Source organism: Equus caballus, chromosome 4 (assembly GCF_041296265.1).
Source record: "Equus caballus isolate H_3958 breed thoroughbred chromosome 4, TB-T2T, whole genome shotgun sequence".
Classification (NCBI taxonomy): Eukaryota; Metazoa; Chordata; class Mammalia; order Perissodactyla; family Equidae; genus Equus; species Equus caballus.
In genome coordinates, this window is record NC_091687.1 from 73,360,498 (window position 1) to 73,381,661 (window position 21,164).

Here is a 21,164-nt window from a genome sequence, read left to right on the forward strand (position 1 = left end):
AACCCAATTAAAAAATGGGTAAAGAAGCTGAATAGCCATTTCTCCAAGGAAGATATACAAATGACCAATAAACACATGAAAAAAAAAATACTCTCCACACCATTAATCATCAGGGAAAAGTAAAACAAAACCACAATGAGCTACCACTTCATACCCACTAGTAACAAGAAGTGTTGACCAGGATACAGCATATATGAATCAGCTTGGGTTGCCATACAGAATAACATAGACTAGGCGGCCTGAACAACAGAAATTGATTTCTCACAGTTCTGGATGGCGGGAAGACCAAGATCAAGGTGAGGGCCAATTAGGTTCCTGGTGAAAGCTCTTCTTGCTATGTGCTGCACAGCCTTTTCTTGGTGCATGCATGCAGAGAGAGAGAGGTATAGCAAGCTCTCTGGTGTCTCTTCTTATAAGGGCCACTAACCATTTCTTATCTGGTGTTTCTTCTTATCAATCACTCACTTCTTATAAGGGCTCCACCCTTATGACCTTATTTAACCCTAATTACCTCCCCAAAGCCCCATCTCTAAACACCATCTCATGGGGAGCTAAGGCTTCAACATATGAATTTGGGGGAAACACAAACATGTAGTCCGTAACATGAAGAAATTGGAAGACTCATACTCTGCTGGTGGGAATGTAAAATGGCACAGCTGCTTTGGAAAACAGTTCCTCAAACAATTAAATATAGAGTTACCATATGACCCAGCAATTCCACTGCTAGGTATATACACAAGAGAGCTGAAAATATACATCCACACAAAAACCTGTACACTAATTTCATAGCAGCATTATTCATAATAGTCAAAAGGTGTAAACAATCCAAATGTACATCAACGAAAGAATGGGTAGAAAATGTGGAATATCCATATAATGGAATATTATTCAGTCACAAAAAGGAAGGAAATTTTGACATATCTTACAATGTGGATGAACCTAAAGAAAATTATGCTAGGTGAAATGAGTCAGTTATAAAAGACCACATATTATATAATTCCATTCATATGAAACGTCCAAAAAAGAGGAATCGATACAGACAAAAAGATTAGTGGTTGTTTACGGCTGAGGTGGGAGGGATGTGAGGAAGGGGGGATGACAGCTACTGGGTGCTGGGTTTCTTTTAGAGGCAATGATAATGTTCTAATAGGAATTGTAGTGATGATTGCATATATCTGTGAGTATACTAAAAACCATTAAACTGCACACATTAAATGGATGAATTGCAGCTCAATAAATCTGTTGAAAAATCATTATCAACTTAGAAATGGAAAATTTTGCCTTCAAAATTATTGGCCATAAAAAGCTTTCTTGAAGTCAGAAAAAAACTATAAAATTGTATACCAAAACAAAATTTATATGAAAAACAGGCCCTCCCCCAAAAAAGTGTCAATTAATACAAAGAGAAGGACAAATGACAAAATAAATTTTCTGGTGACCTTTCCCTTCCATAATGATCATCACTGCCTTAATCTCAGAATTTATTCATTTGAGTTTTAATTTTTGAGGTATCTGAACTATATTACCAAACAGTTATTTCAAAATCATTTTATAGTAGTTTATTTCCCTGATGCAAAGACTGTAAACTCACTAAAGGTTAACTAAAGTATTTTTTCTTTTAATTCTTAAGTTGTGTAGTATATACACTTTTAAGTAATAATATAACATAGACGGTGGGTAGGAGAAAAATATATATAGACCATCCTAGGCTACTGTCAAGAGCAATCTGTAATTTGTTCATGTAAAAGTACATATGCCATTATAAATCACATGGTTCACAATACGAGAAATTTTCTGAAGAAATGTGAAAAGGATCTGCAACAAGGAGCTTTAAAAAGAAAAGTACACAGGGGCCAGCCTGGTGGTGCAGTGGTCACGTTCACGCATTCTGCTTTGACGCCCCGGGGTTCGCCAGTTCCGATCCTGGGTGTGGACCTATGCACCACTTATCAAGCCATGCTGTGGCAAGCATCCCACATATAAAGTAGAGGAAGATGGGCATGGATGTTAGCCAAGAGCCAGTCTTCTTCAGCAAAAAGAGGAGGATTGGTGGCAGATGTTAGCTCAGGGAAAATCTTCCTCAAAAAACAAAAAGGACACAGAATAATTTAAATAAGAGGGAAATTTTTTGTAAGTTTAATATATATATATTTTCTTTTATGAAAAGTAGAATATTTGACTTTATATTGGGAAATATATTTCTCAACAAGTCAATAAGCAAAATGTATTTGCGTCATTATGATCTAAAAGTACTTTCCACTTTTTATGTATCACATATAGGTTAAATATGAAATGAACGGTCCAAAAATTTAGTTTTGGCATATGAATGCCATTTGTTAAGTCTGCAGCATATTGTAAATCTAAGCCCAAATGCAGATCGACAAAAAGGCATCAAACTTTCACCTTTTGCTAACTCATGAAAATTAAAATATGATGCTTAAAAATAATGTCAAATCATTTATACTCATTTAAACCATAAAGAAAAATGAATGGTCCATGGTGTGGACTCTCTTATTGCATATGGCTTTTCAATGATTCTCTTCTAGTTATGGAACACTGTTTACTTAATCTAGTTTATTTTCTAAATACAATGAAAATTAGAAAGAATAGGAGAACCTGTATCCTCTTAATATCTTTTCCTTTACTCACACAATTCTTTTCTTCTTGAATATGCACGTCATCTGATAACTAGCAATCTTCAAGTTCATCCATAAATGTGGATGAAAAAAATAGTAGGAAAAATGTTAAATCTTGAAAGTACTACAGGAAAATTCTTAAGAAAATGGTCAGAGAAAGTTTGTCACTACAAAATAACCTGACTTCATTACTGAGTTTCAAATCGTCCTCCTTTTTGCAATTTTGTCCTCTTCACTTTGCCCATCTCTCTGTTAATTATTATTTTCTGTCTATCACACATCTCTAAGTTTAAAAGGTGTAGGTGTCAAATGGAGTAATAGAAAGAACATAAAACGAAAGATCAGTCAATGTTGCTACGTACTAATTGTAGATCCTTTAGTCTAAGAAGCAACTAAAATCATTGTTAAAATGGCCTTTGGTGATGACCCACAGATCTAATTTACCTCAATTAGACTTTGCACTAAAATGTTGCCTAAAACTTAGGTACCTGTGAGACTTCTTTAATTTACATGTAGGTACATCAAATATGACAGGAAGATGAACTTGTAGGCTTCATGTCACAAAGAGTGTGAAGGGCCCGCAAGGGAGTCAGAGGGAATCCTGGCTTCCACACTCTCTGTCCACATTTACCTGGGTCTTCATTTTCTTTTACTGTAAAAATAGGTCATATGGACAATCAAATGAGATAAGAACGTACCTAATACCATGAGTGAGACTTAGTGTGTTGTGAGCATGCTAATTCCTTTTCATATTACTGATTCCAACTAGCTAGGGGCCATCTACATAGTCTCAAGAACTAGCAAGCATCTTTCCTATGAATCACAAAACCAAATAACGAAGTTGTGCTGAAATGAATGTACTACTTATTTTGATTCAACATATACACATATTGACAAAGCCTCTACTTTTTTTTTCATTTTGGCTGCTCTATATGGGATATGTGCTTCATTTTATAAATCAAGAAAAATTTTAACATACTGTATATTAAGCTCCTAGGATGTTTCCAGGATAGAAAAACGTTATTCTTTGAAGTTAAATCCAGCATACTAAAATAACACATATTGTGGGGCTTAGTTGATGCTATTAGAAAAAAAAGAAAAAGACACTTAGTTTTTACAACCACCAAATATTATACCATTATTTCTATACTATTACACCATTATGATAATATTATCTTACCATTATTATAACTATATGTAGACATATTTAAATATAATTAGAAGTATCCATTACCTGATGTCCTTATTACCATACTATTTTTGTTGCCAGTAGACAATTTGCTCACATGTTTAAGATCCATGTAATAAAAATATCTTAAGGTCACTGAGCCAAATTCCCCCTGCTGTGACTGGCTGGAGAGTGGTTTTCCAAAGTAGGAGTGGATAATATTTCTAATAACCACAAACTATGAAACATGCTTCTAATGACTGGTCCTATACCTTTGTCACCCTTATCGCTATTCTGATATTTTCTTATTTATGTTTGTTTAATGGAATATAAGCTCTGTGAACAGGGATCTTGTCTGTCTTGTTCATCATTACTATGCAATGCTCTAAATACTGCCTGAGACACCATAAGTGCTCAATAAATACATTTGATAAATAAGTGAATACTGTATTTGAGCATCCTGAAATGCTGAAATAGGAAAGGAGATATGGAGGAGCTAACACATACATTGTTATGGGTGCCCCCAGCTTGATTCATTGGCTCTGGCCCCACCTACACAGCAACTATTTGGTGGCATGGCAGTGAGTCCAAACCAGATGATCAATGAGTCATAAAGGAAGGCTCTGTTGCCCTAAAATACACTGCTGAACTTTCCAATTTTGAATGTGGATACTGAGATAAATGCAAAGCTTTTATACAATCCTAAACAAATGACCAGCATTATTTAATCTGGTTGTATGCCACAAATAATAACAAAACGTTGCCCGTAACTCTTTTCAATAGCATGATAAAAGCCAATACAAGAATAAAGTACACTAAGGGCTTCTTATCATTGCTTCCACATTTCTGATTACTCCTTATAGCTAAAACAAATAGCTACCAATTTTGTAGCTAGCTAATCTGTCACTTTAGATATGTTCAAACCTTGCTTACATATAGAACAAGTATTGAAGAAAATTGTTTGGATTCAAAAGCTTTAAGAATAAACATTTCAATATGTACAGCTATTTCTTACTTCAGTAAAAGAAATAAGCAGAAAAATAAATAAAAGGCATAAAAAAGATTTTTTAAACTTCTCTCCCCTAAGTGACAGAAAAGGAAATGAGTGTAGAATTGATATATAAAATGCAGAATCTTATTTTTTTCCTCCCAAGTCCTATCCTCAGTATAATAAATTCTGTTTAAGTACCTATCACTTTTATGTTTTCAGCCCTCAATTACTCAGTGTGTTCAGTGGAACTCTGGGATAGAATTCCCATCCACCAGGCTAACAGCACTAAAGGAACTAAGCCCACTGTTTTCTAGTTTCTACTACCACCAGGTATTTACTACGTCTTTGGTCCTATTAGATCTAAGGAAGGTAGAGGCCGTCCCAGCATCTCAACAGGATTCAATTTGAGAGGAGCCAGGCTCCTTCTGAGTCCGGTCCTCCCAACTTCTATGATGCATTCCATTTAAAGGAATCTTAAGACTCTCAGAAAACTCAAGAAAACTGTCAGCTTGGGTTCAAGATAGAGTTTGCCAGTTTATTTATCAATTGAAAAGGAAAAAGGGAAGAAAATAAGTTTGAGAAATGAGAATTAGGAAATAGAACATAAAGTGCCCCCAGGAACGAAAAAGTGGGGTTCAGAAAATCAATTGTGTTCCTCAGAGAAAAATAGCCCTGGGGTGGAGGGTGGAGGTGAGAGTGTGTATGAATCTAGGGCAGGCATGATTTCAAGAATGGATTTAGTGGCAAATAAGAAAAAAACATGATGCTACAGAGATATCCAATGGACTCAGAAGCAGAGACATGCAAAAGAAAATGGGAGAACTCAGACTAGTTTTTATATAGTTTGCTTTCTCTCACTTATGTAAATTGGAATTTGGAAGGCAGCAGTTCACTAATCAAATCAACCTTAATTTGCACTATGGCTTGAATGTTAAATCTTACAGTTATAGATTGGCAGTTTTAAATTAGTGCCTTGCTAGATTACATAAACTTTTATATTAATAATTATTTTATACCAAAAATTTAAAGTATCATTTATCTTAAGTGTTAAAACACATTAAGTATTTATAAGTGCATCTTAAATGTTCATTTTGTGGCTGCATCTAAACCAAAAAATGAAGAAAAGCCATTATGTTCTGCTTAACCCCATGCTGCCTGCAGACAGATGATGTGATAGTTCAAATAAGTAATAATGTATAAACACTGTGTTTTTATGAAATGCATGTTAAAATTATGCCAATAAAGTACCTCCATCCTGGAAGGGAAGTAAACCGTTTTGATGCATACTGATGTAAGCTTTTACAAGGGATATTAGTCATATACTCAAAGTTAGTTCTGATTACAAAACAAAAATATGCTGGAAATTCCATAAAGATCAAACTAATTAGAGTATTTAATTGCCTCTGACTAATTATGGAAATTGGCAATCTCAGTAAGGAAACAAGTTTTTAAAAAAGAGTTTATATTTTAGGCCATAGCTTCCTCGGCTTCATTTTACTGGGAGCCACTTCTGTCATTTCAGATCTGATATTGCAAACTCTGTCCATAGAGAGTTATAAAGGGAAACGACCACATATGCATTCAAAGCTTAATTGGGACAAGTAGAAGCTACACTCTCAGACTTACAGCCAGAAGTCGTGTTGGCACTTTCCTAGACAGCTATATTGTACATTGTTTCTCATTAGCTTGACCTCTCATTTGTAAGGTATTTTTTGCTGTTAAAAGAGCAATTCCTTCCATAGAGCATATTTGTAGATCATCTTGACTCTTTTAACTCAAAAGGGCAAAACGTCTGAATCAAGAAATTATAAATCTCTGTGAAATATTTGGCATGAAACAAAAGACATAATTTCAGGCATAAAGGAAAGAACGTAGACTCTGGAGTTTGACTATAACGGTTTTTTAAAATCCAGTTCTGCCATTTAATAGGTATGTCTGTGAGAACTTGAAGAAGTTACTTATTTTGGTTTCATTCTCTGCATTTATAAAGTGAAAATAATAGCACCTAATTTGCACTGTTGTCACAATAATAGGGAAAATATAAGATGTGTAGCTCATTTATGAAAAGAGAAAGTGCCCATAAATGGTAATTATATTTTATACTCAATGAAAGACCATTTTTTTTTCATATTATGGCTCACTTCTTATTACAGATGTATGAGCAGCCATGAAGAATCAAAGAGAACGGGGATCTTCCTGTGAGAAATTATTCTGCCTCTGGAATCAAAGAAATAGGGGGAAGAAATAGGAAAAATTGAGTCAATAAGTAAATATTCTTCTATGTTCTTTAATCTTTACTTAAAGTTATTTGCAGGGCCAATTTCCACAGAAAATGACAGTCTCAAAGGTACCATTATTTACAAAAGTTATTTTGTATGGAAAGAATTATATGAGTATTCCAAAGGATATATATATATATATATTCAGATAGATAGATAATCTGAAGTCAGTGACATAATTACAAATATTCAGTTTCTCCATATTCTATTAAACAAGGACATACTCTGTTCATTCTCTCAAGCACTGATAAAACTTCCCTTGCCTTCTCCTCCTCTAGAGCCTCTGGTCTCACTACTGCCATAGAGACCATCAAGAACACTTGCAGCAAGCAGGACTGGAAGGGAAGTTTTTTCCACCCTGCCTCAAGGTTGGCATAAAAACACCAGGGTGAGGAAGGTTGCTGTGCTAACAATAGAACTTAAACAGCAGTGTGACATCTGGTATTACCTCCAGCAAGCCCCAGACACTGCTGCTTAACGGCTATGCCACCATTCAGAACTACCCATAGATGTGAAAATGTGTGTGCGTGTGAGGAAGACACAAATCTGAATTTAGGAGTATTCAGTTAGCACATAGAAAACCACTATGTCTACATCCCACCCAACCCTAAAATTACCCCACAATAGTATTTGTATGAAATTTGTGTAAGTCAGTAAGTGAAAAAAAGTTTCAAATCCAATAAAGACACTGTTAATAAAGATGCTCTCTTTCTGGCACTATCAATAAGTATATACTAAAACAAGAAGTCTCTATCTAGATGGTTGCTCTTTTGTTTTGTTTTAAGTAGCTTTATTGCTGATCTGTAGATGAATGTCATCACTGAATGGAAAAAGTCCAAGGACTCACATCAGCCCCACTAGAAGGAGAAGCTTCAAGAAATCTCCAAAGCTATGGCAGTGGTCCAGTGCCTGTGCCATATGGCATTCCACCTGCCCCAAGAAGTTTTGTTAACATCCTTTGAAGCTCCAAATAAAAATACTGAGATATAAACAATCAAGTCTGCTTTGCAGTTGGGTTTTTTGAGCTCTGTGTGGTAGCTGCAAAAATTCCCCATGCTGTGAGTGCTAATGAGACCCTCCATAGGCACTTTTAACACATAAAAGCAATCACCCGTAACTCACAGGCTTTTTCTTCCGACTATGTCTGACTGTATTCACTGCATTTAGCAACTAGAAATAAAATATACTACGAGAAATAAGCCTGCATGTCAGGAGGCAAGAGGACTGAAGATCTAAAAATGACAACAAAGTAAGAAAATCTATAGGTTCTAGGCATATTACCTCGAAGGATTTATTTCTAAAAGAACTAAGCAATTAAACACAAAAATATATTAAAATCAATAACATATATAAGTAAACAGCAATTACCAAAACTTAAACCTCAGCTTTCAGTGTATTCATGTAGGTTAGAATAGAATAGAAAATTATAATTTCTATAACCTAATGAAAAGAACGGCATGGAAATTAAAGCAAACTGTTCATCACATTCCTTTGCATTATTGCTCAACCACTTGGCTCACTCAAATATTTATTTCAACGGTTCTAAGCATTTTAGATTAAATAACATGAGAAGTAATCAGAAGCATGTGATTAGCTTGGTTAGCATTCTGAAATGCAAGGAAATATGCTTTATTCTAAACCCTATAATGCCGACCATATATATAAATCAGAACAGAAAAATATAATCTTAAATTATCTCTTGTTACAATATCAAATCTTCAATGTTTAAGTCAAAAAGATCACATGGTTCTCTGAATTACAAGGCACTGATAGAAAATGAAAAGGCCCCAGAAGTTTGAAGAAAATCTTATTATAAAATGACATACTTTTGAATTAAAAAAAAATCAAAATGGAGGGTGTTTCCTTTACCATAAAACATATCAACATCAGAAGTTTCCAGTGACTTCATTGTATCTTTCATAATACCCCCATTCCAGCAAGCAGTGCAGCCTTTACTGCTGCTTCTCAACAGGAGTTCTTAACCTGAGGTTCATGGACCCAGGGGTCCACACACAGAACTCAGGGCAATCTGTAAATCTAGGAATAAAAAAACATACATCTTTATTTTTCCTAACCTCTACCTGAAAGCTAGCACTTCTTTCTGTTATGAATATAGGAGGGAAAAAAAAACACACCCCACAGTCATATTGGCAGTTCCTGTGACTTAGTCACCCATATATCTTGAAATATTTTTTACTTTCAACACTATTTTGAAATTATGGTCATTTTTAGACCCAATGTTAGATCACATAATTCAATACATTTAAATACACTACTAAGAAGCACATATATAGTACATCACAAATAGTAAAATATTTTGATAAATGTATTCAATATATAGTCATGTGCCCCAAAACAACATTTTGGTCAACAATGGACTGCAAATATGACAGTGGTCCCATAAGATTAGTGCCATATTGCCTAGGTGTGTAGTAGGCTATACCATCTAGGTTTGTTTAAGTACACTCTACGATGTTCACACAACGACAAAATCACCTAACAACGCATTTCTCAAAATGTATCCCTGTAATTAAGTAACACTATAATTAATTATAATTATGACTAAACTGGTTTCCCTCATAATCCTATGTATTTTATTTTATGCATTTAAAAATTTATTCTGAGAAAGGGTCTATAGGCTATAGCAGATTCCCACCAAAGGAGTCCACGATGCAAAGAAAGGATATAATTATCTTTTTTAAAGGGAACACCACACAGACAGTGATGCCAATGTGTATGCTTCTAGCATGTGATGTCACAACACATGGAGTTACAGCCATTGGACAACTCATTCCTGCATGGCTACTTAGGCCTTCTTTGTTCCTCTTTTCTGCTCAGTATATATCTGAATATCATTCTCCTCAATTATTTTAAGCATCTAGAACCATAACTCAACTTTTATCAGGTAGGTTGATGAGAAATCAGTTTCAATATTTAAACTAAGAATGGTTCTTACTGCCCAGTTCTTCAAGAACCTCTGTGATTCATGTACCAAGGACCAGGTCAGGTCGAGGCAACAATGGGAAGAGGCAACATTTGTTTTTTGAAAACCTCTCCCTACAATTTTCTGTAACTTTTTTCTTTTTCAGTTTAAATATCTTCTTGTCTCCCCAATACAGTGTACGTTAGTCCACTGAGTTCTGGGAGAAGAACTAGTGGTAGGCTGTTTTTTCCCTAAATGAATACACCCTAACACAGACAAAAAAGACTAAAAAAGTTTGGGTAAAATACAAGTAAACAATGACGTTGTCCATGACCACTGCGCACGTGCAGTGTGTGCTGCAAAATGATGTAAGAGAAGGGGAGCAAGGTGGAGCTGTTCCAACAGCCCGTGGGCCCCAAGGAGATTAGGTTCTTCCTCTTCTGGTCAAAAGGGATCTCCCTGCCATCAGTAGGAAGGAAGCAGAGTAACTGCATGCATGGAGAAGGGGAGAGTTCTGCTACCTGAGGCTATAGGGCCAGCAGGCTCTCCCTATTAGGATCCACTGAATGGGATTTTGCCATTTAGCAAGAGTACCCAGACATTCAGGGCAATACTACCCAGTCCAAGTTATGCACTTAACCTTTTAAAAAAGTGTCAATAGGGGCCAGCCCCATGGCTGAGTGGTTAAGGTAGCACGCTCCGCCTTTGTGGTCCAGGGGTTCGCCAGTTTGGATCCTGAGCATGGCCCTAGCACCACTCATCAAGCCATGCTGAGGTGGTGTCCCACATAGTAGAACTAGAAGGACCTACAACTAGAATATACAAATATGTAGTGGGGGGGCCTTTGGGGAGAAGAAGAAGGGGAAAAAAAAGATTGGCAACAGATATTAGCTCAGGGCCAATGTTTTTAAAAAAAGTGTGAATAAAAGCCATTTACACTCTTACATCTTACATTTCAAACATAGCATTGGAGCAGGAATTTAACCTGCTATACTATAATTAGGTTCTGGCCTTACACATAGTATGGAGCCTATTGGGAATGAGGCAGATAGAATACTATGCCTAGAACATAGTAGGTGCCTAATAAATACAGTAGTCCCCCATTATTTGCAGTTTCACTTTCCACGGTTTCCATTACCAATTCAAAAATATTAAACGGAAAATCTCAGAAATAAACACCTCATAAATTTTAAATTACATGCTGTTCTGAGTAGCGTGATGAAATCTCACACCATCTTGCTCCCTCCTGCCCAGGACATGAATCATCCCTTTGTCGTCTGTGTCCACACTGTATATGGTACCCTACCATTAGTTGTTTAGTAGCCATATGGATTATCTGATCCACTGTCATGGTATCGCAGTGCTTGTGTTCAAGTAACCCTTATTTTACTTAATAATGTCCCCAAAGGGCAAGAGTAGTGATGCTGGCAATTCAAAAATGCCAAAGAGAAGTTATTGTTGCTAATCTCTTACTGTACCTAATTTATAAATTAAACTTTATCATAGGTATGTATGTATAGGAAAAGAACATAGTATATATAGGATTCAGTACCATCCACAGTTTCAGGCATCCACTGGGGGTCTTGGAACATATCCCCTGTGAATAAGGGAGGACTACTGTATTTGTTGAATAAGTGAATGAATGCTGTATTCAATAGAACAAGATAGAAGAGAGTGCTTTAGACTTCAGTCAAGATTATATTTTAAATAATAATCATCATCATCATAGCAAAGTTAAAAAGAGCTTATTCAATGGCAGGTATTGTTTTAAGTGCTTTACAAATACTAACTCACCAAACTCTCTTCACAAGGCCCACCAGAGTCACTTACAGAGGAAGCAGCAGAAGCACAGAGACCTTGAATCACCTGCCCAAAATCACTTCAGCAATAAGTACAGATCTGGGAACCAAATTCAGGCAGTCTGGCCCCAGACTCTGAGGCCTTAACCACTTCACCATACTGCCAAGTTACAATAAGATTTACGTCTATATTGATGATATTGCTTGTAAAAGGAAAATTTTAATTATTTTTTAAAGGGGATGGGAGATGGAGGCCAGGTCGATTTAGACCTGTCAGAGAAGCAGCAGCTTTACTGGGAAGGGTTGGCAGCTGTCTGGCAGGGTCTCCTGGAGAACAGAGGTTGAAATCAGTGCTTGTAGCCCTTGCCAGCTTCCACTACTCTTGCTCCCTCCTTTGCTCTTGTCAGCCTTAGCCGCAGTGTAACTTAAATTCTCTGTTACTGTTTCAATAAAGGCTATATTCCACATGGTTCAGGTAAATTCATGGTGCTCACAGATGGCTCTTCCTATAGTAGCTGGACCCTATCAATCAAGGGAAGAATTATTCTGTGCTGGAAGGAGTGAGGGGTCAACCTCCCACGGAAACGGATAGTCTGAAACCTGCATATGATGGGAAGGGGCCCAAAGCGTGGTCACTTGACAAACTTGGTGTTACTGACATGCCCCAAAGAAACAGACTTATATCATTACTCACAATAGCTTGCTATTTGGTTATTAGTCCTATAAAAGAACTTCTCCTTGTTCAATAGGAAGATTTCCTACCTAATAAAACATTTTTGAGCCAAGGACCTCATTCCAACTGACTAACTTCATGCAAGACCAGACCAATAAAAATGGCTTATAAAAAGTTTCTCGTGTCCAATTACTATTCCAACTTTATATTTATATAGCACCATGCTATTGACAAAGCACTTTGAAACACTGATTGGGGGAGGGATGGGCAGGTATGCACAAGATGGAAAAGAAGATGAACTGTTCCACTGAGATGAATCCAGTAGAAACCAGTTAGAAGTCCTTCACCAGCAAACTTAAAAGATAGGTACTTCCTACTAAAATCAGCCAGCTATGCTAATCACACTAAGTAGGAGTTCCACTAACTAAAACCACCCTTGAGTAGCAAGCAGGAGAGGGCTCTGGAGAGTGGCTGATAAACACCATGAGCTGAAGTGTGCTACTCAGAAAAACATGAGAAAATTCACATTTTATTGTGGCCGTTCTCTAATCAAGGCTCTATAGGACTCCATGCCTTGAAATCAAAGGTTTCAATCAAAATAACGAAAACAACTGAGGGAGGAAGAAAGGAGCACAGGAACCTGTCTCAGAAGCAGGCACTTGGCCTCTGTATCAATTATCACTATTGAAAGACATCAATGCTTTCATGGATCCTACCTTTTTAATGAAAAAAATGAAATACTACAAGGGCATACCAGAAAGGAAATTAGCTCAACATTAGTGACCAGAAAAATAGCACTAATACTTAATAAATATGGCAGAGTTATTTTCTCAAGAACTTTCCTTTTACACTGTACTCATGGATTCTCCTTTAACTTTCCAATTGCTGATCACCCAAGTACAGAGAGTAATCAACACAAGAAAGATGTACTGGTTCACATTCTCCTAAACCCAACAAATGCTGAAGAAACTATGGCATCCTTCAGCAGAGCACTAGGGCAACGATGAAGGTAAGAGAATAAGGATGATACTTTTAATAGAGTGAAGTTTCAGAGAATTGCCATTCTTCACAACTTTTATGATCGTGAACTGACTTGGCTTAAGGTGATTTTCTGCCTCCAATTCACCCCAGTGATGGAGAGTCGGGGGGCTTAGCAGTTGGAAGAGAAGACTAACTATATCTTTCAAGATGAAAGAATGCCTTTCCTAGTCTAAATGCTTGTTCAAGCAACTGCTCTCATAGATCAGCCTTAAAGTACCTGTTTGAGTATGATAAGGTTTTGTTTGTGGGTCAATCTTGTGTGTGTGTCTGGGGAGTTGGGATGCTGATGTATATGTTCATGAGATAATTTCAGCTGGATTAACCAGTGCAAATTAAAGTGGCCAGCTGTCAGAATATCAAAATAAATACTGATACAAAAACAGTCTACAGATATACGTTTTAAAGCTTCATCTCATACCATTTTTTACACTAAATTAAATGTCTAGCCAATAGCAAAAATTACTGATCACTGATCTGGCAGGGGTATGCTTTATCATTTCCTTTTATTTCCAGGACGGCGTGATGGTTATTATTTTTTATTCCTCTAAGCTTTCTAACTACTCGCTCTATTTTTCATGCTCAAGGTAAACAATGACACCTAAGCAAAACAGTTTTCTCAGGCCAGCCTGGTGGTGTAGTGGTTAAGTTGACATGCTCCACTTTGGTTTGGACCCTGAGCACAGAGCTTCACACCGCTCATCAAGCCATGCTGTGTCAGCATCCTGCTAACAAAATAGAGGAAGACTGCCACAGATATTAGCTCAGGGACAATCTTGCGCAAGCATAAAGAGGAAGACTGGCAACAGAAGTTAGCTCAGGCCAATGTTCCTCACCAAAAAACTTTCCCAAAAGCAAGGTTTTCTCTGATTCTCCTAGTGTTTCAGGCTTCAGTTTACAATTAAATATAGCATTACCATATCACCAAATTCAGATTAGAGAGCTTCTTCATTTATCATCAAATATACTTTTAGACTCACTGAAAGTGAAATTATTTTTCTTTTGCGTAAAATACGTGACATACTTAACAAAAAATGCAGGATTGCAGGAAACATTTCACTCTTTCATGCACTAAGAGAACAAACAGAAAAGCAGAGGAGAGAGTAGTGGTTGACAGAATGGGCACTGGAAGCAGTCACACTCAGGTCCAAATCCTTTTAGTAAATATGTCACTAATGATATGTGGCCTTGGGCAATTGACAATCTCTGGAGCCATGGTTTCCTCAAGAAGACTGGTTTCAAAAGCCACACTCTTAACCACTATGGGTACACCACTTCTCTATATAAAACAGGACCATTAATCTACATAGGTAGTAGATACATAAATAATTGTATCATCATGTGATACAAAGAAATTTCATAACAATCTTGATGAGGCAGTTTGACTAACTGGAGTTTAAATTGGGGAAGGAGAGCTGGTATCACAAGTGTGACAGTCATCTTAGTTAAGTAATGAGAATACTTGTAAAACATCTAATACAAACTCTGACACATAGCAGACATCAATCTCACTACTTCCTTTTCCTTAGAGAAGGCTTTGAAGACCAGAAATAGATTGACCACTGTGTACCTGAAATGAGAGATAAGAGAACATCCCAGAGAAGGAGGGTGAGAAGCAACAAGGCATACTGCCTTGCTCACAACTTTTTCCAGGGCTAGCCTGGCTTACAGGTTTTCAATTGAATATGGTTAATGGATTTAATACAATTTACAGTGCATTATTTTGCATTTTGAATGATATTCTTTTTTTTTTTTTTTTAATATTCTTTGAATGTTCCTCCCTCAAAATGCAGGTAAGAAAACCAAGGCAAAAATAGATGAACTATTTTACTGAGACTCACAGGGCAATTTAAATTCCATTACTGCATGTAAAATGCATTCGTTACATCACAGTCACATTTGATAACAGAATACTTCCAGAAATACAGTTTGAATCTGCAGCCAGGTAAAATGCTGCTGTTTAAATACACACACACACACACACACACCCTACCTGCATGCTTTTATTTCTAAACAAACTGCCCCGGCTGGAACTGTCTTCTAATGTACACTTAAAAGAAAATGCCCTAAAGGCAAATAACTGTATATTCCTTCCACCCGGCTTGGAAGTATTTTAGGTTAGTAGCATAACCTAGATTCTAAGGTAAGAAGATTCTAGCATCTCTTACCCTTAAACAAGTCTTGGGACCAGTGAGCGCCTTTAGAAAATGAAGTCAGACCAAACAATAGTTGATCTTCTGTGAGCTAAGCAAGAAAACCTTTTTTAAAAGGGCACTTCACATTTCACATTCTTTCTATACACATTCTGCCACCCTACCATCCGACCCTAATTCTCCATTGCTGTTTAAGGATAAATGTATTTAATCTGTTAAAGAAGGCTATTTGGTTCTATTTCCACAGCCAGGAGCTATGCGGCAGAAGCAGGGGAGGGGGATGGTTGACAGAGGCGGGGGAGCGAGGCAGCCACAAGGAGGTCTGTGTTTATGAAGATCTGGCAGAAGGTAACTGGAGGGAATAGAAGTTGCACTTACACAGAACAACCTCACAACCGTTATCACCTAGATTTCGGCTGATCAACTATGTATCCAAGTGGAAGAAGTAATTTTCTCCGACTTACCCAGAAGCCAACAAATTCAGAATACAACAATGAATTTTGATAACCCTCATCAACCACAATCAAATTACTTTATGCCTTGAAAATATTATGAGGTCCTATGCCCCCATATATTATTTAAATTCCAGGTAAATATCTTAAAATAAAAATGCTACACTATGATATAAGTACAAGGAAGTGCAACAAAGTTATTCGTTTCCTATGATGACTTTAAAAAATATCCTATGTAAATTTCTTGCAAAAAACTCACTTTTTGCTTCATGCTGTACTAATGCCCTAAGTTTGTATTTAGTCTGCAAACTGAATAATCTCATACTGCCACCAACCGTAACTCCTTTTCTTATTTCTTCCAACAAAACTTAATGTGTAAAATATTTCAACTTAATAAACTTGCATAAACTTTTTGTTTTGAAAGAAAGAAGACTCAATTCTAGTTGACAACAGCTATAAATCAGTTAGGGGCTTGGAACATTTCAAGTTTGCAGTGCCTGGTCCTAAGCAGGTTGAGCCATGAGACTAGAGCTCAGGAGAAATCTGGACTGAAGCTCTGGATTTGGGAGTCAAAGGAGCAGTTTACTCAAGGAAAGTCGATGAGTTCCCAAGAGAGTGCCAACTGTATAAAGAGAAGGCCAAATACAGAATTCAAGAGAATATCCACTTTTTTCAGCAGAATAAAGTCAGAAGAAACAACTAAGAGCAAAAACATCACAGAGGTAAGAAGAGGGAGTGTAGTTAATGAGGCAAGGGAGGAGTTTAGACAGGAGATGGCTGACCGCACAGACTGGACAGCGATCAAGTACCTGGGGAGCTGGGGAGAGGGTGAGCTCAGCAATCTGAAGTCCATGGCATCCTTACTGAGCTCTGCTGCAATAGAATGGATGGTTTGGGCAGAAACCAGACCAGTGGATTAGGTATTAATAAGAAATGCATAAATAGAGTTACTGAGTAAAAACAACTGTCTAAAGATTGAAGGGAAATTGGTGTGAGAGATTTCCTCGGCCCCCCGCCCGCCCTCCGCCCCCCCCCCCCCACGGCCCCCCCCCCCCCCCGCCCCCGCCGACGTTTTCTTCTTTTCTTTGTTTGAATAATTTAGCTTCTTTCAGGGTTAGGGGGAAGAAATTAAAACACAAAAGACAGTTGATAGGAAGCAGACAGTGACAGAGGAAGAGTACAGGTAGAAGTTTTGCTCTTTAAAGTGAGTTCTAATGCCTTTCTCCCACTCCAGAAATGAGTGAAGTCAGAATGAATGAATGGAGAAACAAATTTAGGTGTAGGAAAATTAAAATTGAGGGAATTTATCTCCACTTGTGAAAAAGCATGGTAAAGATTTGTAATGAAAAACCTAGAAATGCTCTTAAAAACAGAATAAAACATTGAGCACTGATCCTCAACTTTTTTTAAAGAAAGGATAGTTCTTATTTCACACAGGTTTTATAATTCTCAACAGTGGTTATTTGAGATGAAGGAGAGGGGTGTTAAATATGGTCCTGTGCACAGAAAGTCATCAATACCCAGAGATCTTGACTAGAGAGTATTGGGGCCAGATTGGAAAAAGCCTCCTTGTCTGAGTGGGCAGTGACTTGGAGATCAATACAGAATCTCCTAGTATATATGTTGATTGGTAAACCGAGTTAAGAGATTCTAGATGGATTAACCAATAGTATTTACAGACAGCATAATTTTGATCTCTTCTGATATCATTTGTTTAGACCTATTATTTCATAACACTTACTATGATCACACTGGGGGTAAGCTTCCCATTATTTACACTGTATCCTAGCCATTAATCAACTTTAAGTCTTCAAAATTATGTCATATATGTGTTTTTAAAATATTAATGATTTCTTAAAACTTCTCTCCTCTTTCCTCTCAATCCATTTTTTAACTCAGTACTTAAGAGGCCAAATTACCTACAAAGTCACAGCTGTCTCTCTGGGATTCAGCAGTTACACCCTGGCCTAGTCAGGCAGCACAAAGTTCCCACAGCATCTTTACTGGACCTCAGCCTTGGGGCACAGCCTTCCGTGCACACTCAGGCAGGACTGTGAGCACTTTGAAAGCAGGCACCAGACCTTCTCAGCTTTCTTGCCCCTCAGTGGCCAGCACAGGGACTTGTCCCCTGTAGCTGTTCAACAAACATTTAATAAACTGAGTACTGAGAATTGTTCTCCTTCTACATTTAGTATTCTTCTTTTATTTTTTTGGAGGAAGATTTGCCCTGAGCTAACATCTATGCCAGTCTTCCTCTATTTTGCATGTGAGTCACCACCACAATGCGGCCACTGACAAGTGGTGTAAGTCCACACCCAGGAACAGAACCCACGCTGCCAAAGCAAAGCGTGCTGAACTTAACCACTAGGCCACAGTGTAGACCCCCATTTAGTATTCTTTTAATATTGGAGTAAACATTTACCTAATTTCAGTCTACCCATGATAACCTTTACCCCATTTTTTCTTATTTATCCTGCATCAAGCACAGCCTCTGGGAAGGATTCCTGAAATCCCCAGCAGAATCAATTCCTCCTTTGTACCACTACATCTGCTTACAATATTTGTTACTGTGTATCATAATTATTTGTTTTTAACGCTTACTCTCTCTCAATAATTATGAGCTCATCTAACATCACTATACCCACTGTCCAGCAAAATGTCTAGTACATAGCAAGTACTCACCAAATGTTTGCGAATGAAGAGTACTTATCTCTTCACAATCCAATAAATCCATAGGTAGCTGACAAAAATATTCATCAGTATTTGTTTCTAAATAAAAGAGTAACACCTAAAACATATAGTATTTCCTTTATGAAATTTCTTTTATAAATTGTTCTCAGCAACTCTGTGAGACAGGCAGATTTACCATTATTTCCAACCTTACATTATAAATCAAAAAATCACTGACACAGAATATATCTGCCTAGCTCCAATTAGTATTAAGTTTTATAGTTATATTTAGCACGCAGACACTAAATTTCCGGTTTATTTTTCTATACACTTAAATTATCCAAAAAGTTGCAATAAAACAATTGTTTACTTATTCTCAGAGGTGATATTCTATATGCAGAAATATAGTATTTATATTTTTTGTAGGTATAACAAGCTTTGAATAATGCATTTTAGTGAATCATTGAAAAAGAATAAATTATTTTAAAGTAACACAAAACTGCCAATGCTTGATATGTTATTTAATATGGTAATATTTAAAGCTATAAGAGGCACCAAATAAAACTTACAGTGTAGAGTGTATGAAACATCCAAAAAGTAACAGACTTTTCGCTTCTATTTATACTTATATAGAATTACAAAGACTATTAAATCTGTTGGATTAACAGCATTTACTCTAATTTAAAGTAATAAGGATAGTAGAAACCTAAATCCCATTAATATCTTTGGAAGATAGAATGGGAAGATGGAAATAATTTTTTTTTTTTTTTTTTAAGATTTTATTTTTTCCTTTTTCTCCCCAAAGCCCCCCCGGTACATAGTTGTGTATTCTTCGTTGTGGGTTCTTCTAGTTGTGGCATGTGGGACGCTGCCTCAGCGTGGTCCGATGAGCAGTGCCATGTCCGCGCCCAGGATTCGAACCAACGAAGCACTGGACCGCCTGCAGCAGAGAGCGCGAACTTAACCACTCGGCCACGGGGCCAGCCCCGGAAATAATTTTTTTTAACTTCTCAGTTCTGTTTCAAGTGATGCCTGTTTCTATGATCTCATTACAAACTGAACTGACATTATCAGTTGTTTCTGAAGACTAATTTCCTAAAAGCATGAAGTTGCAAGGAATAAGAATGAGACAGGCTGGAAGAATATGAGAGGCAACACTTGTGGGAGAAGCCAATATATTCAAAGAAAGTCAAAATTCAGTGTAAAATTTGATTTGCATCATTTTATCAATTGCCACACTCCATTTTATATTGTAGGAGATTTTTATTTTTAAAAATAGACAAATACAAATATTTTTACTGAAGGTCTATAATGCGGCCAAGTCCTCCTTCAGGAGGGTTTACATATGTCATCTCATTTATTTTATTTTTAACTACCCTATGAGTACTGTTTTATAAGTACGTATGATTTCAAAATCTATGTTCCTTCCAGAACATTATGGATTTAGTGTTTAGAAATTATCAGAAAAATATGAAATAAGTTAAAATCAACACACTCAAAAAAGTTTGAAATCTCTCCAAATCAATAAATTTACTTTGGCAATATGAATTGAATGCTGCAATGTGCAGTCAAATTTAAACTTTTAAGCCAAGTTTAATTCTGACCTTGCAAGAACTAAATAATCAAGATAATTTATCGTTTAGAATGAAGTAAAAGATTACATCATTCATCCAAAAGAACAAACTGTTTACAGTAGTAACCTTTCACACGGCACCACGCAAGCAGAGGCATGGCTCTGCTCTTAATTTTCAGAATCAATCCACAAAATCAAACTAGGAAAAAAAAATAGTTCAATAAAATGGCCCATGCAGCAATGGAAGTTTTAAACTGAAACAACATGATTTTTTTTTCTAAAGTTTTCTTATAATCATTGTAAATTTGAAGTTTACGAATTTTCATTCAAAAAAAGTCACGGAGGATACTAAAAAAATAGTCTCTCGTTCCTTGTTTTCTAGGTAAACGGATTTTTTTTTTAAAGCTTTTCAGTTTTAAAATGCATGTTCATTACAATAAAGAAGAGAGAGAGAGAAAGAAAAAAGGAAAAAAAGAAAAATCAAAGTGCAGAGACATAGGAAATGAATGTGATAATAGAAATCCTTCTCATTTTTCAAAGTTTCTTTCCCTAGAAGTAACTACTGTTAATGGTTCCTTGGAAATCTTTCCAAATTCTCCGTGTATATATGTTTGTTGTACATATAACTGTATAGTTTTATCTCTACATAAATGCATTCATACTATTTGCCTTCTACATTTTACTTTTCTTGACTTAAAAATATATCTTAGACCTCTCTAACAGTATTACGAAATTTGCTCATTGGCTTTCATAGCTATGTAGTATTTCATTGAATGGGTATTTCACATTTTATTTTACTCACACTGAGG

General features: G+C 36.6%; 1 protein-coding gene across 9 annotated transcripts in view; it reads right to left on the minus strand.

The window, feature by feature from the left end:
* The window catches only part of IMMP2L (inner mitochondrial membrane peptidase subunit 2), an 854,823-nt gene that overhangs the window by 490,550 nt on the left and 343,109 nt on the right, over nt 1-21,164 (minus strand). The window contains exon 4 of one of the 9 annotated variants that reach the window (XM_070264883.1): nt 17,190-19,722. The exons of the other annotated variants lie outside the window; for them this stretch is intronic. Within the exon in view, the coding sequence (XP_070120984.1) occupies nt 19,656-19,722 (67 nt within the window). The 3' untranslated portion in view covers nt 17,190-19,655. Of the gene's footprint in view, nt 1-17,189; nt 19,723-21,164 lie in introns of those variants that run through there. 9 annotated transcript variants of the gene reach the window in all.